The sequence below is a fragment of the Oncorhynchus mykiss genome, chromosome 11, assembly GCF_013265735.2.
Source record: "Oncorhynchus mykiss isolate Arlee chromosome 11, USDA_OmykA_1.1, whole genome shotgun sequence".
NCBI classification, from domain to species: domain Eukaryota; kingdom Metazoa; phylum Chordata; class Actinopteri; order Salmoniformes; family Salmonidae; genus Oncorhynchus; species Oncorhynchus mykiss.
This window is the reverse complement of record NC_048575.1, coordinates 39,937,972-39,951,461: the sequence shown is the minus strand read 5'-3', so window position 1 is coordinate 39,951,461 and position 13,490 is coordinate 39,937,972. Positions and strand designations below refer to the sequence as shown.

General features: G+C 36.9%; 1 protein-coding gene across 1 annotated transcript; it reads right to left on the bottom strand.

Annotated features, from left to right (window-relative positions):
- Positions 1–2,289: 2,289 nt before the first annotated feature.
- On the bottom strand, positions 2,290–9,872 carry LOC110535689 (cysteine dioxygenase type 1). Its single transcript, XM_021620862.2, has 5 exons — positions 9,645–9,872; positions 7,889–7,966; positions 7,134–7,288; positions 4,924–5,093; positions 2,290–3,613 (listed from the first exon to the last, which is right to left on the bottom strand). The coding sequence occupies exons 1-5, from the start codon at positions 9,812–9,814 to the stop codon at positions 3,584–3,586; spliced, it is 603 nt and encodes a 200-aa protein (XP_021476537.1). The 5' UTR covers positions 9,815–9,872; the 3' UTR covers positions 2,290–3,583.
- Between the last annotated feature and the right edge of the window lie 3,618 nt (positions 9,873–13,490).

Here is a 13,490-nt window from a genome sequence, read left to right as displayed (position 1 = left end):
GTAAAAAAAATATATAAATTATTGGGAAATGATGAAATTACAATGATCAGAAAATTGTGAAATTATAATTGAGAAGCAATCATAATTTAGAATGATGGCCTAGTTGATCTTTATTTCATAAAATTGATTCCCTGTCTGTTTTCTGAATAAGCAGGAGTGGTAATATAATTCTCTAGGTTATAAATCATAGAACACTTCATTTTCGTTTGTGGACAGAATGCAGACTTTGCTGTGTGGTTTCCCAGTCAAGAACAATAAATTGTCAGAGCAGAACAGAGGAATGGTTTGGAAAATTAAACATGGCAATTATGTTTTATGGACTGTCACAACTGGTCTAAAGATATGATACTGTGGTCCACTGAGGACAATGTGCACAGTAGATGTCCTATGAAGAGGAAACATTTCATTAAGGTCAAATATGTTATGAAGTAGATTTTCATAATCTACCGAGTTCTGCATGCTTGTGCTGCTGATTATTTTTGGTGCAACAACGAAAATCATTCAAGTTTGTGATTACATTTTTCATTGTTATTTGTAAGAATCTTGCAAAGGGACTAGTTGTATCGAACTGCATCCATGCATGAGCAGCATTAGAAACGTTTTGTCAGTGGTATGAATGAGAGGGCATTTTACATTAATGTTTTTCCTGAACAAAATGATCAGCAGTCAAAATGATTTGCAACTATTATGTCCATTGGGTAGTCAGATAGTTTCTTGCACGGTATACCTTATCACATAAGTGAACATTTCACTTTAGTTTTCAAAGTGCATATAAGATAGTCACCACCATCCATGCCATGTATATGTATCTTTCCTCATATTAATAGCTTATTTATTTGTCTATGGTTATGCCAATTAGAAAATGACTGCGTCAATTTTTGCTTACTCAGTTTTCAAACTCATGTGTTCATCAAGTTTCATTTGAGTTTCCAGTACAAGTATCAGATTTCAGATTAAGCTCAAGGTTCCTAGGAATAGGTTCCATTAATATGTGTGGTAGGTTAATATGCCCTCCAATAAAAGGAGGCACAATTCATGCTGTACTCTCCAGCAGGTTATGCAACTTTGGTTTTAGTCCACCACAATGCAGTAACCATTTTTTACCTGTGACAAACTCCTTATATGTTCAGTTCTGGTCGTATTATGGTCACAAAGTCTGGTCACAAAGTTTCTACTGGACACATCCTTAGTTTTACACAACTCATTCTCACTGTCTGTTAGAAATTCTTAGTTAATGGTTCCTCTGAACCATGAGGAGTTAAATGAGCAACGTGGCAAATTTTGGCATTTGTCTGACCCCTAGCTACATTACTGACGGGGCTGTAAAACCACAGTGCTCTGGCACAGCTTAACTCTTTTCTGCTTGTGGTCATAGGCAAGGTTACGTTAGGAAAGAAACAGGCTATGGTTATGAAACATAAGGAACTCTGTCTTTTTAACTCAAACTCATATTGAAACCTATATTACACATTTATACTCATTCTGACACAATAGCCATGAAGTTAACTCCACTAATTTTAGCTGTTGCTTGTGTACTGGATGTACTGTGGTGCTAGACCAAAACCCTGCCCATCTGATATTTCCAAGCTAGCAAGATTGTTACAGTCACTGACACAGTAGAAGGAACAACATTTGATTTGACATCCTTAAACTGCTATTAATCCATTGTTAGTCGATGATTAATGTATCATGCTGAGATATAATAAAACAGTTTGATACACGCACGCATGTACCTACACACACCAAAATAACCAACTATTACCCTGTGAAAAACATTTGGTAAAGTATGTTGTGGGTGCAGTCCATTTCACCATCAATGAGTTGATATATTGCTGTTTGAGGACATGCGTGTTAGCTGAATCACTGGCATTAGGATAATGTTGGTAGAGGAACTATACTTCCATTATCAAGTTATTTTCTCAAGTTTCATTCAAATGTCATTAGGCACACAAGGAACACAAACTAAGGTACATTTAAAGTGTTCCTCCTATCTCAGTTACAATTGCCTTATTAATTCACCTCATTAAAACTGGACTCTTATCATCAAACACTTAATCAGTGTAGCATATACCAGGACAAGACTTTATCACATTCAATACTGGGACAAATTCAGATTAACACATTCATAAAATATTGTTTCAAGAACAAATGTATGACACATGCAAACATTTGTTAAGTGAGAACTTATATCCATATATATAATGTAAGTGGGTTTTATATCAGTAATGTCAAAAACATTTTGTTTGTTGGAGAGTACAGATTGATAAAATAAACACACACACACAACAATTTCTCATGACATATGTAATGTTTAATGGTCAACAGTCAAAGCAAAGCTTATCATTCACAATATATTCTTTCATGCATTTTAAAGTTGTGTAATTTTGGCAACTACTAATTATTTAAGCCTCCAGATTTGGGCTGGATGTGTCAATGTTTAGTTCATACATGCATAATCTATGAGCAGAATTACTGTCTGACCTCAATTAGCTACGAAATCCCAACATTTTCCCCATGGGCCAGCCCCTTAGCAATTCGAGTTATTGCCAATGAGCTTCAGCCCCTTGCCATTTGAGTGACAGCCAGCAAGTTGCCCACACAGCAAAGCGAGAGCAATGACGTGGTGCACATATCTGCACATGTGAAATAGTACACATTTTCCGGGGACCACTTTTGGCTCGTGAGCTCTACTTTCAGAACTATTGGCTAAAAAGTATACAAAAGTACTGTAGAATCTCTTTAACCGACAATGCTATTGTGGCACTATGTTGTAACCTATATAAATACATCTACAATTAAAACAACAGGCAAAATCCTGAGAAAAAGTGAGAGCATTGCCTTTATTATGATACAACCCTGCCCCTAAAGTCCAGACTCTCCTTGACTGGTCTCCTAATACATAGGCTGAAAACCAATGAAACACATTCAAGAATGACACTGAAATAGCTAATACCAATTATCACCCCTTCTCGTACCCCAAAAACTGAACACAGCAAATATAAATTACAGGCATCGTATTTTCCAATACATTTATAAAGCTTTACCTTTGCCAAATGCTCTAATTTGACTTTACAAACTATTTCATGTTACATCACTATTTTGACAAGTGTTAAGATCATTTTGTGTAAAAATCTATACCGCAATAAAAGTGCTCCATTGAGTGTAAAACTGTTGATCACAGAATGATTTTAGATCATCACTTTATGTGATTGAATAGACAACCTATTTCCACTCATACATTATACACTTCAACCGTCCGCCGTAACAGTCCAAAAGTGTGGTTACAGAGGTCATAGACACATAGGAATGCTGTTATTGGGAAGGGGTCTCCTCAGGCCTACCAAACAAAGAGCAGATTCAATCCATGGCTGAGCCTATTCATGCATTCATCCTGTGCTCATCAGTTTTTGCCAAGCTCACACTGGGCAGTGATAAAGCCATTCTAACTACCCACATGTCCTTTTGAAATGTCCGCTCCAATATAAACGGTTGTTTAGTTGTAGGTCCGCATTTTGCTTCTTTGCCGTGTCATGTTGACTGAATTTACAACATTGTCATTCCAAACGCAAATGTCTTCAGCTTCTTAGTTATTTTCTTGTGAGACTGTGGTTTCCTGTAAAAGACAAGAGCAGTAAGTTAGACAATAGCCCAAAGCATCATGATATGCATCAAAGGAGAAATATGAGAGGAATCCAGCACTAAACCAATATTTGAAACCTGAATAAGCATTTATTTTGTCAATTCATTGAGGGGAGAGGTGGTAAGGTAAGTGGTAGTAGATCATTGTGTGCCCATACTCTTATCTTATCCTATATGCAAGCGATGTTGTAATAGTGCTGGCCAGACAGTGGTTTGGTCAAGGTAAACTTGTGCAATTTGTGGATTTTAGATAAGCTCTCCGCTGTTGGCAAACCCCAAGCAGAACTAGTCTGGTTCTGTTCTAGCGTAACAGCACACATCTAGCCTGAACATTAAAAGCAGACTCTAACCTGCCCTATAGATTAAAATCTATTACTGTCTGGAATACAGTCTTTCTGTTACACATCTGGCGGCCTGTGGAAACAGAAATTCTTAAACTAACTTTGAAATAATAAACTTAAACACATAGAAAATGCAGTAAATGTATTTTAAAATACTAGGGGAGTGTCACTGAATTGTTGATTGTACTGTTATTTAAATGGGTGGAAAAGACTTAAGACTTCCTGTGTAATTAAACATCTGTAAACATTTGGAAGGAAACGTAAATGTAGCCTTAACAGTACGGATGTGTCTGCAGGCAACGGAATAGATAAGTTTTACAGAATAGTGTGAAGCGCTCACAAACCAGGTGTGTTGTCATGATGTTTAGATACCAAAACACATATCATCTCATTATCCTATAGTCACCAAAAATGAACTTTTACAACACTCAGTCAAGTTGAACAATACTTTTTACAACAATGCTGTTAGTTAATGAAGGTCCACACACCATCCATTTTTTACAGCTTTCAAAAAATGTTGTTTTTGTAATTCCATCTTAACTACCTAAGATAAGCCGCCAGCCATTTTCAGGACTTTTTTTCAAAGACATCCATGCGCAATTCATGGGACAACAACAGGTTGTTTCAATAAAGTTCTGGGACAATCGAATGAAATATAATGCCTGACGGTACTCTGTAGACTTTCAACAGCAAGCCACTTGAATAATATAAACAAATTTATGGCACCTTTCACCAATACGTTCACAAATTGCATCACTCTCCTGCACTTATCCGCTTAGGTAAAAGAAAGTTGTACAACTTTACCTCAGCGATTGGAGATAATATCTAGGGTGCTAACACTTAATAAGCCAAAATTGCAGTCAGAAGAGCAGGTAATGATATGGCTATGATAAGCTATACATCTATGGTTCTGTGTTTGGTCAATTTCTGAAAGAAGTCTTACAAATGGAGTCCTCTCTCCAAATTTGCTCCAGAACGTCATCTTGACAGTGTTCTTGTGTCCAGTCCGCTGGTCAAAGGTCTGGCAGGTCTTGAAGGGGGGACTGTACAGGTGCAAACTGGCTGAACATTCTGTGTGGCTGGCGTTCTCTACTCTGTGCAGCCCAAAGGAATCTAAAACAGGTAAACATCACACATTTATAAGATATGGAACCAGAATGTGAAACATTCACGTAGAGGTCGACCGATTAATCGGCATGGCCGATTAATTAGGGCCGATTTCAAGTTTTCATAACAATCGGTAATCGTCATTTTTGGATGCCGATTACATTGCTTTCCACGAGGGAACTGCGTGGCAGGCTGACCACCTGTTATGCGAATGCAGCAAGGAGACAAGGTAAGTTGCTAGCTAGCATTAAACTTATCTTATAAAAACCAATCAATCTCCACATAATCACTAGTTAACTACATATGGTTAACTAGCTTAACTAGCTTGTCCTGCATTGCATATAACCAATGCGGTGCCTGTTAATTTATCATTGAATCACAGTCTTCTTTGGCAAACCGGTGAAGATTTAACAAAAGCGCATTCGTGAAAAAAGCACAATCGTTGCACGAATGTACCTAACCTTAAACATCAATGCCTTTATTAAAATCAATACAGAGAAGTATATATATTTTTTAATCTGCATATTTAGTTCAAATGAATTCATGTTAGCAGGCAATATTAACTAGGCAAATGGTGTCACTTCTCTTGTGATCATTGCACGCAGAATCAGGGTATATGCAACAGTTTGGGCCGTTTGGCACATTGCGAACTAATTTGCCAGAATTTTACATAGTTATGACATAACATTGAAAGTTCTACAATGTAACACAAATATTTAGACTTAGGGTTGCCACCCGTTCGATAAAATACGGAACGGTTCCATATTTCACTGAAAGAATAAACGTTTTGTTTTCGAAATGATAGTTTCCGGATTTGACCATATTAATGACCAAAGGCTCGTATTTCTGTGATTATTATATTATAATTAAGTCTATGATTTGATTTTTGATAGAGCAGTCTGTCTGAGCGGTGGTAGGCAGCAGCAGGCTCATAAGCAATCATTCAAACTTTACTGCGTTTGCCAGCAGCTCTTAGCAATGCTTGAAGCACAGCGCTGTTTATGACTTCAAGTTTATCAACTCCTGAGATTAGGCTGGCAATACTAAAGTGCCTATTAGAACATCCAATAGTGTAAGGTATATGAAATACAAATGGTATAGATAGAAATAGTCGACACGTCATTATTCCTATAATAACTACAACCTAAAACTTCTTAACTGGGAATATTGAAGAACTGGGAATATTGAACCACCAGCTTTCATATGTTCTGAGCAAGGAACTTAAACATTTTTACATGGCACATATTTCACATTTACTTTCTTCTTCAATACTGTGTTTTAGCATTATTTAAACCAAATTCAGCATGTTTAATTTTTTATTTGAGACTAAATAGATGTTATTTATGTATTATATCAAGTTAAAATAAAAATGTTCATTGTTCATTCAGTATTGTTGTAATTGTCATTATTACAAATATTTATATACATATATATAAAAATTGTCCGATTAATCAGTATCGGCTTTTTTGGTCCTCCAATAATCGGTATTGGTATCGGGGTTGAGAAATCATAATCATTCGACCTCTACATTCATGTATCACATAGCTGTGAGTTCCGCTTATGGTAATTTCACACCAAACACAGCACATAGACCAAACAAAGCCCATAGAGTCCCAGAGTATACATTAAGAATTTGTATAATACGTACCAACCTTTTTTAACATATACAACCAGATTTCAGAATCAAATAAATGAAAGTGAAGATATTCAGTAAGTGAATGTTTATAAAGATGTACTGATGAAACTTTACCATATTTTCCTATTAAAAAACATACAATTATGACACTTTAGAAGCTATTTTTATAAATGTTCTTGGTCCTAGGGTCATGAAATGTTCAGAGTACATTGAGGGAATTTGCTGCGTTCAATAAACAAAAAAAATATTTTAAAAAAGAATTTGAGAAATTGCATTATGACATTTTCATCAGACCTTGATGATATTATGTATGTAAATCATATGAACAAATGCCTCCTCATGTTGTCTGACACACAATGTTGAAGAAATACTAAACTGTCTTACCATTGATAAACTGTAAACTGTCTTACCATTGATGTAGGCACACTGGTTTGTTTGCAGGATTCTCTGAGATTTCTGAACCATGTTGCATGTTTTTTTATCGGGCCATTCAAAAAGCGTCTCCTTCAGCTGGCCTTGCAGCAACTTCATGAAACAGTGGGAGTCTGTGTGGTCATGGATACTGCTGCAAGTGGTGTAAAACAGACAGTCTTAGAATGTGCCAGAACAGTGTTATGTGGGGCTCAGCAATCAAACATGTGGTTACATGTATGTACACCACCATTAGTTCTAAGTCCTGTTTAAAGAGAAACTCTATGCCTTTTGTGTTGGATATTACACATCTACTGACAAAAAGTATAACTTAACTCCTCAAACTATATTAGCTACAATCTGATATAATATTCCTTTCATTGTGCCTCAAGCAACGTGACCACTTGTTCATATCTGTTAAGTTTCAAAAGGGCAATTTATTATATGGTTACCACAAATGTATTTATCTTTATGAAACTTGCATAACGTTGACTTTCACAAGAACATTGGACTTTGTTATCTCCATACACTTTCTACCTGGAGCCCGTTTCTTCATTTCACTAGACCTATACTAGTGTTCTATCTGACAAGTCATATATTGTAATTACACTGGTTCTGTCAATATTTATGACACTGCCAATATATACACTGGTATAGACATAGCACCTTAATTACCACATTAATTCTGAAGTAGAGGGATTTAATTGCCCCAGATCAAATAACTAGAATCATTGTTTTCTAAAAAATGTCTTACCTGCCGTGACCCTCTCCCCAACAAAGTATCATGAGGTTGAACTTTCCATTCCCTTCATCCACCAGGTTCCTTGTGTACCTGGAACACAAATATAAAACACAAACAGAAGTGTGGGTTAGAACAAAGGTAGTGCTTACCCATTCAATTATTGGGAGCATATATAGGGTGTGCGACTGTCTTTTAAACGACGACCACGGCAACATTTTGGGGTGTGTGTCAACTCATGAATTTTGACTAGAACAAAGGACATCCACGGCTTTTGTTCACTGAAATTTAGGAAACTGAATCATATGGTATAGCCACAAACTGATTTCTGATTACTCCAATACTGTACATGCAAAACATCTGGCACAAATACAAATGCCACGCAGTGACATTCACATTATTGAATGCAAGGCTCATTAGTTTGCACAGTAAGTTGGGGCATAATTATCTTGAGTCTACAGTCATTACAGTTACAGTTAGCGCAAGAGTAAGACCAGAGGAATAGGGTTTTGAACAGATGGATTGCAATGTATTTTGTTCTCAGTGGTGTGACTCATTCAGAAAACTTAAAAATGATGTTTTAGCTCCACACTGTTTTATCCACTAATTTCCACAATTCTGTCCAAAGACCTATAAATGCTAATCTCAAAGTCTTAAGTGATTGACCTATATACATTTATTAGGAGTACTGACAAAGGAGTATTAATATCAGATGATATAGAACCGCATATGGCCCAGTTCATGTCTCTAATCATAAATTATATTTAATAGCGTAATAGCGTAAGCAACACGTGCATTACGTCTATAAAGTAATTCGAGCCATCACAGACAGACATGTTGTTCCCTCGTTTTGCACGAAAGTCAATGGGTACACTAGTCACGTTTTTGAGCGCGTAGAAAATCGTGTTCTTGTGGCAGCTGCAACCCCATACCGCAAACGCAAAAGGAATCTGTCTCTAAATTCTGATTGGCGGACGGGTTCCCACCCTCGATTTACCCCCACAAGAACCAAAACAACTCCCAGTTTATGGTGCAAGCCGGGAAAACTGTGGATAGAGCGTTTTCTTTTGTTGAAGCACACAATGAAACTCATTTTGAAAGTCTCATTCTGTTGTAAACATCTTCGAATGTAACTTTTTTGAACGTTTTAAAGTGAGAGCATGCATGCTAGGCTATAACTGACAAATATTAAATCTATTGCTTATACCTTTTTACATGGCAAAAGTTGAATATAATTATGCTTTTTTAGCCTATTCAAATGAGTTTTGCAGATAAAATGCAACATGTGGGCTATATTAACAATATAATATATAACACAATCAATAATTGCACATATATTATGAGAGACATCACATTAAGTTAAATAAAGGTTAAATAAAATGTAAATAAAATGGCTGTTAAATCCCCTGAGAAGAAGCCTTTGTCATGCGTTGAATATGTTTAGGGCCTATGCCTGCTGATCATTTGTGCTACACCTTTGAAGTTAAAGTTAGCACCAGCACCCCACCAATTTCAAGTAAATTACTGGAGTTTTTGCAATTCATTGTAATACTATTCGTTGCAGGATTTCACGATAAGGTGATAACTGCATATAGCCTAATTTGTGATATTTGTGTACAGATTATTATTGTTTTTTTTAAATAGTACGTTTATCATCAGGCCATAGGATATCTTTTAAATTAAACTGGCCTACTCAATCTCAACACTACAGGAGCCATAATAATATTTTTCCAAATAATAAACATAGGCCTATTTATTCGTTTATTTTTACCTGAACTGGTCGAATTTTGCAAATTTCATCCATTCCTGTGGATTGCTGTCATATGCTTCCATTATATTTTGCACCTCCTCCACATTGATATTGTCACTTTCAAAGATTTTATGCAAAACTTTGATCAGATCATCAAGAGTTTCTGGTTTCATCACTTCGGTTTGCTCCATGGTTCAGCGCGTATTTATCCCGGCAAGCTTGCTTTCTAACTAACTTTTGAGCATCGCCTAGTCTTTATAGAGTCGCCTACTCTTTTTTGGGGCCAACTGTTGTTGGACTGTACCATTATGAAAAAGGGTGAACATATTAGTTAAAATATGAAAACCTTTATGGGAATAACATCAATATTTAAAATCAACATTAACGTTGTAAATAATATCAGGTATTTTATTTACAAGATACACTTAAGTTCTTGGTGTTAAAATATTATTCATTATTTACCCCCACATCATGAACTTGGACCAATCCTTGCCTTGGCCGCAGCTGTTAACAAAATCTCTTCTTTCTTTTCATCATTATTTTATTTGGCCTTGACCTCTGCAATAGCCCCCTTGCCCTCTTAATTAGGCAGGTCTTGAGTCAACGAGTCAGAGAGAAAGAGAGAGAGAGAGAGCTAGAGCAGAGTTTTAGGAGCCTAATAACAAAACAACGTGATATCAATTGTGAGAAAATTAAATCAAGAGTTTAATTTAAAACAATTATATTTCTCTGTTTCAGACAGTGACATTGATTTGTAATAATAATTATTAGTTATTATTTTATGCTAATAACAGCATTAAGAAAAATCTGGATCATATTTTGTTATCATTGTTGGTTAAATAAGAAGAATAGGCCTATGTAAAGTCCATCAGATCATAACACCACCTAAGCTTTTCATACATCTGTGCAAACTACCAATTTGGAGCTCACATCCAGTCATTTAAGTGTAATGGCGGTTGGGCAGTGAACTACACTGATGAGTAACCATGCCTGAGACCTGAAAAGATGCGTTGGCGCCCCGAGTAAAGGCTTTAGCTCAGTGGGCTAACACAATCTCGTGGAGCAAAGTTACAAACCACTTGATCACATTGGTACCATGTCACAGATTCACAATGTTGTAAATTACTTAAGTAAAAATACTTTGAAGTATTTGGGGGGTATATAGAATGGTGCCAGAGCGGATGGCTGCTGTTTTACGGGCTCTTAACCAACTGTGCTATTTTGTGTGTTTTGCATTGTTTGTAAAATATTTTGTACATAATGTTGATCCTACCGTCTATTATGACCGAAAAGAGCTCCTAGATATCAAAACAGCAATTACTTACCTCAAACTGAACAAAGATTTTTTCTTTAATGAGTCGGCCATCATTGTAAATGATGACTAAGCCATCATTGTAAATAAGAATTTGTTCTTAACTGACTTTATTATTATTTTTAAATACCACTGTGAGAGCCAGAAGTCTTGCTTGTTTGTAGGTGACTAAATACTTATTTTCCACCATAATTTGCAAATAAATTCATTAAAAGTCCTACAATGTGATTTTCTGGATTTTTTTTCTCATTTTGTCTGTCATAGTTGAAGGGTACCTATGATGAAAATTACAGGCCTCTCTCATCTTTTTAAGTGGGAGAACTGGCACAATTGGTGGCTTACTAAATACTTTTTTGCCCCGCTGTATACATCTATAGGTCAGAAGGACATAGTCAAAATATACGGAACTAATCATTTTGCCCAATCGTTTTCACTTTTGTAAGAAATATTGACAATATTAAGATTGAATTTCAGAATGAACAGTTGTGGCCAGGCATCATGACACTTTGGACATACAGGTAACTGCCAAAATCAAGGAAACATTTGAGTAAATTAGGGATATAAAGTATACTGAAAGCAGCTGCAGGTATTGTTCTTGAGTTAATTCAGCAATTAACATCCCATCTTGCTTAGGGTCATGTATAAAAATGCCCAGTTGCCCATTATTTAGGCTACCATGGCTAGAAAATATCTCAGTGACTTTAAAAGAGGGGTCTTAAAGGAGAAAAGGGGATTTAAAGTGTGTGGGTGTGTGTGTGTGTTTGTCTGTCTCAGTCACCATATCAACCCAATTGAACACTTATGGGAGACTCATTCTGGAACGACGCCTGAGACAGCGTTTTCCACCACCATCAAAACAGTAAATGACGGAATTTATCATGGGAGAATAGTGTAGAATCCATCCAATAGAGTTCCAGACACTTGTAAAATCTTTGCGAAGGCGCATTGAAGATGTTCTGGCAGCTCATGGTGGCCCAACGCCCAGTTAAGACACTTTGATTCGAATCCCCGAGCCGGAAAGATGGAAAAATCTGCTGTTCTGCTCTTGAGCAAGACAGTTAACACCTTACAACAACTGCTCCCCGGGCGTGGGTGACGTGGATACACATCTCTGATTCAGAGTTGGGTTAAATGCGGAAGACACAATTTGGTTGAATGCATTCAGTTGTGCAACTGACTAGGTATCCCTAGGTGTCGAAAGTGTTCCACAGGGATGCTGGCCCATGTTCACTGAAATGCTTCCCACAGTTGTGTTAAGTTGCATAGATGTCCTTTGGGTGGTGGATCATTCTTGATACACACAGGAGTGTTAAAAACCCAGCAGAGTTGCAGTTCTTAACACACTCAAACCGGTGCGCCTGGCACCTATTACTATACCTCGTTCAAAGGCACCTAAATCTTTTGTCTTGCCCATTCACCCTCTGAATGGCACACATACACAATCCGTCTGACTTGTCTCAAGACTTAAAAATCCTTCTTTAACCTGTCTCCTCCCCTTCATCTACATTGATTGAAGTGGATTCTACAAGTGACATCAATAAGGGATCATAGCTTTCCCTTGGATTCACCTGGTCAGTCTATGTCATGGAAAGCACAGGTGTCCTTAATGTTTTGTACACTGAGTGTATATTTGTTTGCTTATTAATCTAAATCAATTGGGCTCTTGCTCCACCTAGTGGCTCAACCTAGGTGAAACATTATGTCCAAAAATGAAAACGATGGCACTTGTGGGAAGTATGGGTGTAGGCCTAACCAGAAGATTGCTGTTTCCAATTTATCAGGTAAATGGGAGTAATGGGGATGTCATTCTCCCACACAGCTATTTCACTACTTTACTAAATGAAAAGACTGGATCAAATAGGAAATGGTGACATGATATGGATAGGCCCATTTAAAACATAAAAATGTTATTGTAGCTGTAGGCTTTACCGTGGAATTTTTCCTATTTGTACATTTGTACAAAGTTTATTGGAAACCTGATGACACACAAATTCACTCATAGAAGAGAGAGAGAAAGAAAGACAGAGAGACATGAGTTTGACGTTGGAGAGTGGTCATGGGTGGGTAATGGGCATCAGTTCAGTGAAGTGTTAGAGGAGCTGGGTAGTAACGGATTACTTGTAACGTATTACGTAATTCAGATGACAAAAATGAACAAATTGTAATCAGCCCAGATAACTTTTAAAAATGTAAGTCATTGACAGTTACATCATTCTTAACAGCTGATTACATTTTGGATTAATATGAAGCTGTGGGCTGCAAGTGTGCCTCAAACACCTCGAAGTCACAGCTTAGAAGTCACCTGTCAGTGGGAATGGTAGCTCCCTTGGAGTGGTAGGAGTGACATTTTTGGAAAGAGTGAATTCTTGCTTTTTGGCTAACCCATACGTTGTGTCAAGCTTGGTTAAGGACAAACTGGGAATGGTTACATCTGTGAACGTTTCAAAAATTGGAATTGTTCGAATATTTTGTGCATCCTCCACCCAGAGGAAGCTGCCGCTTCGAGTCATGCATCTCAGGTTTCAACCTGAGTGATTAGTGGGGTAGAGGTGGAT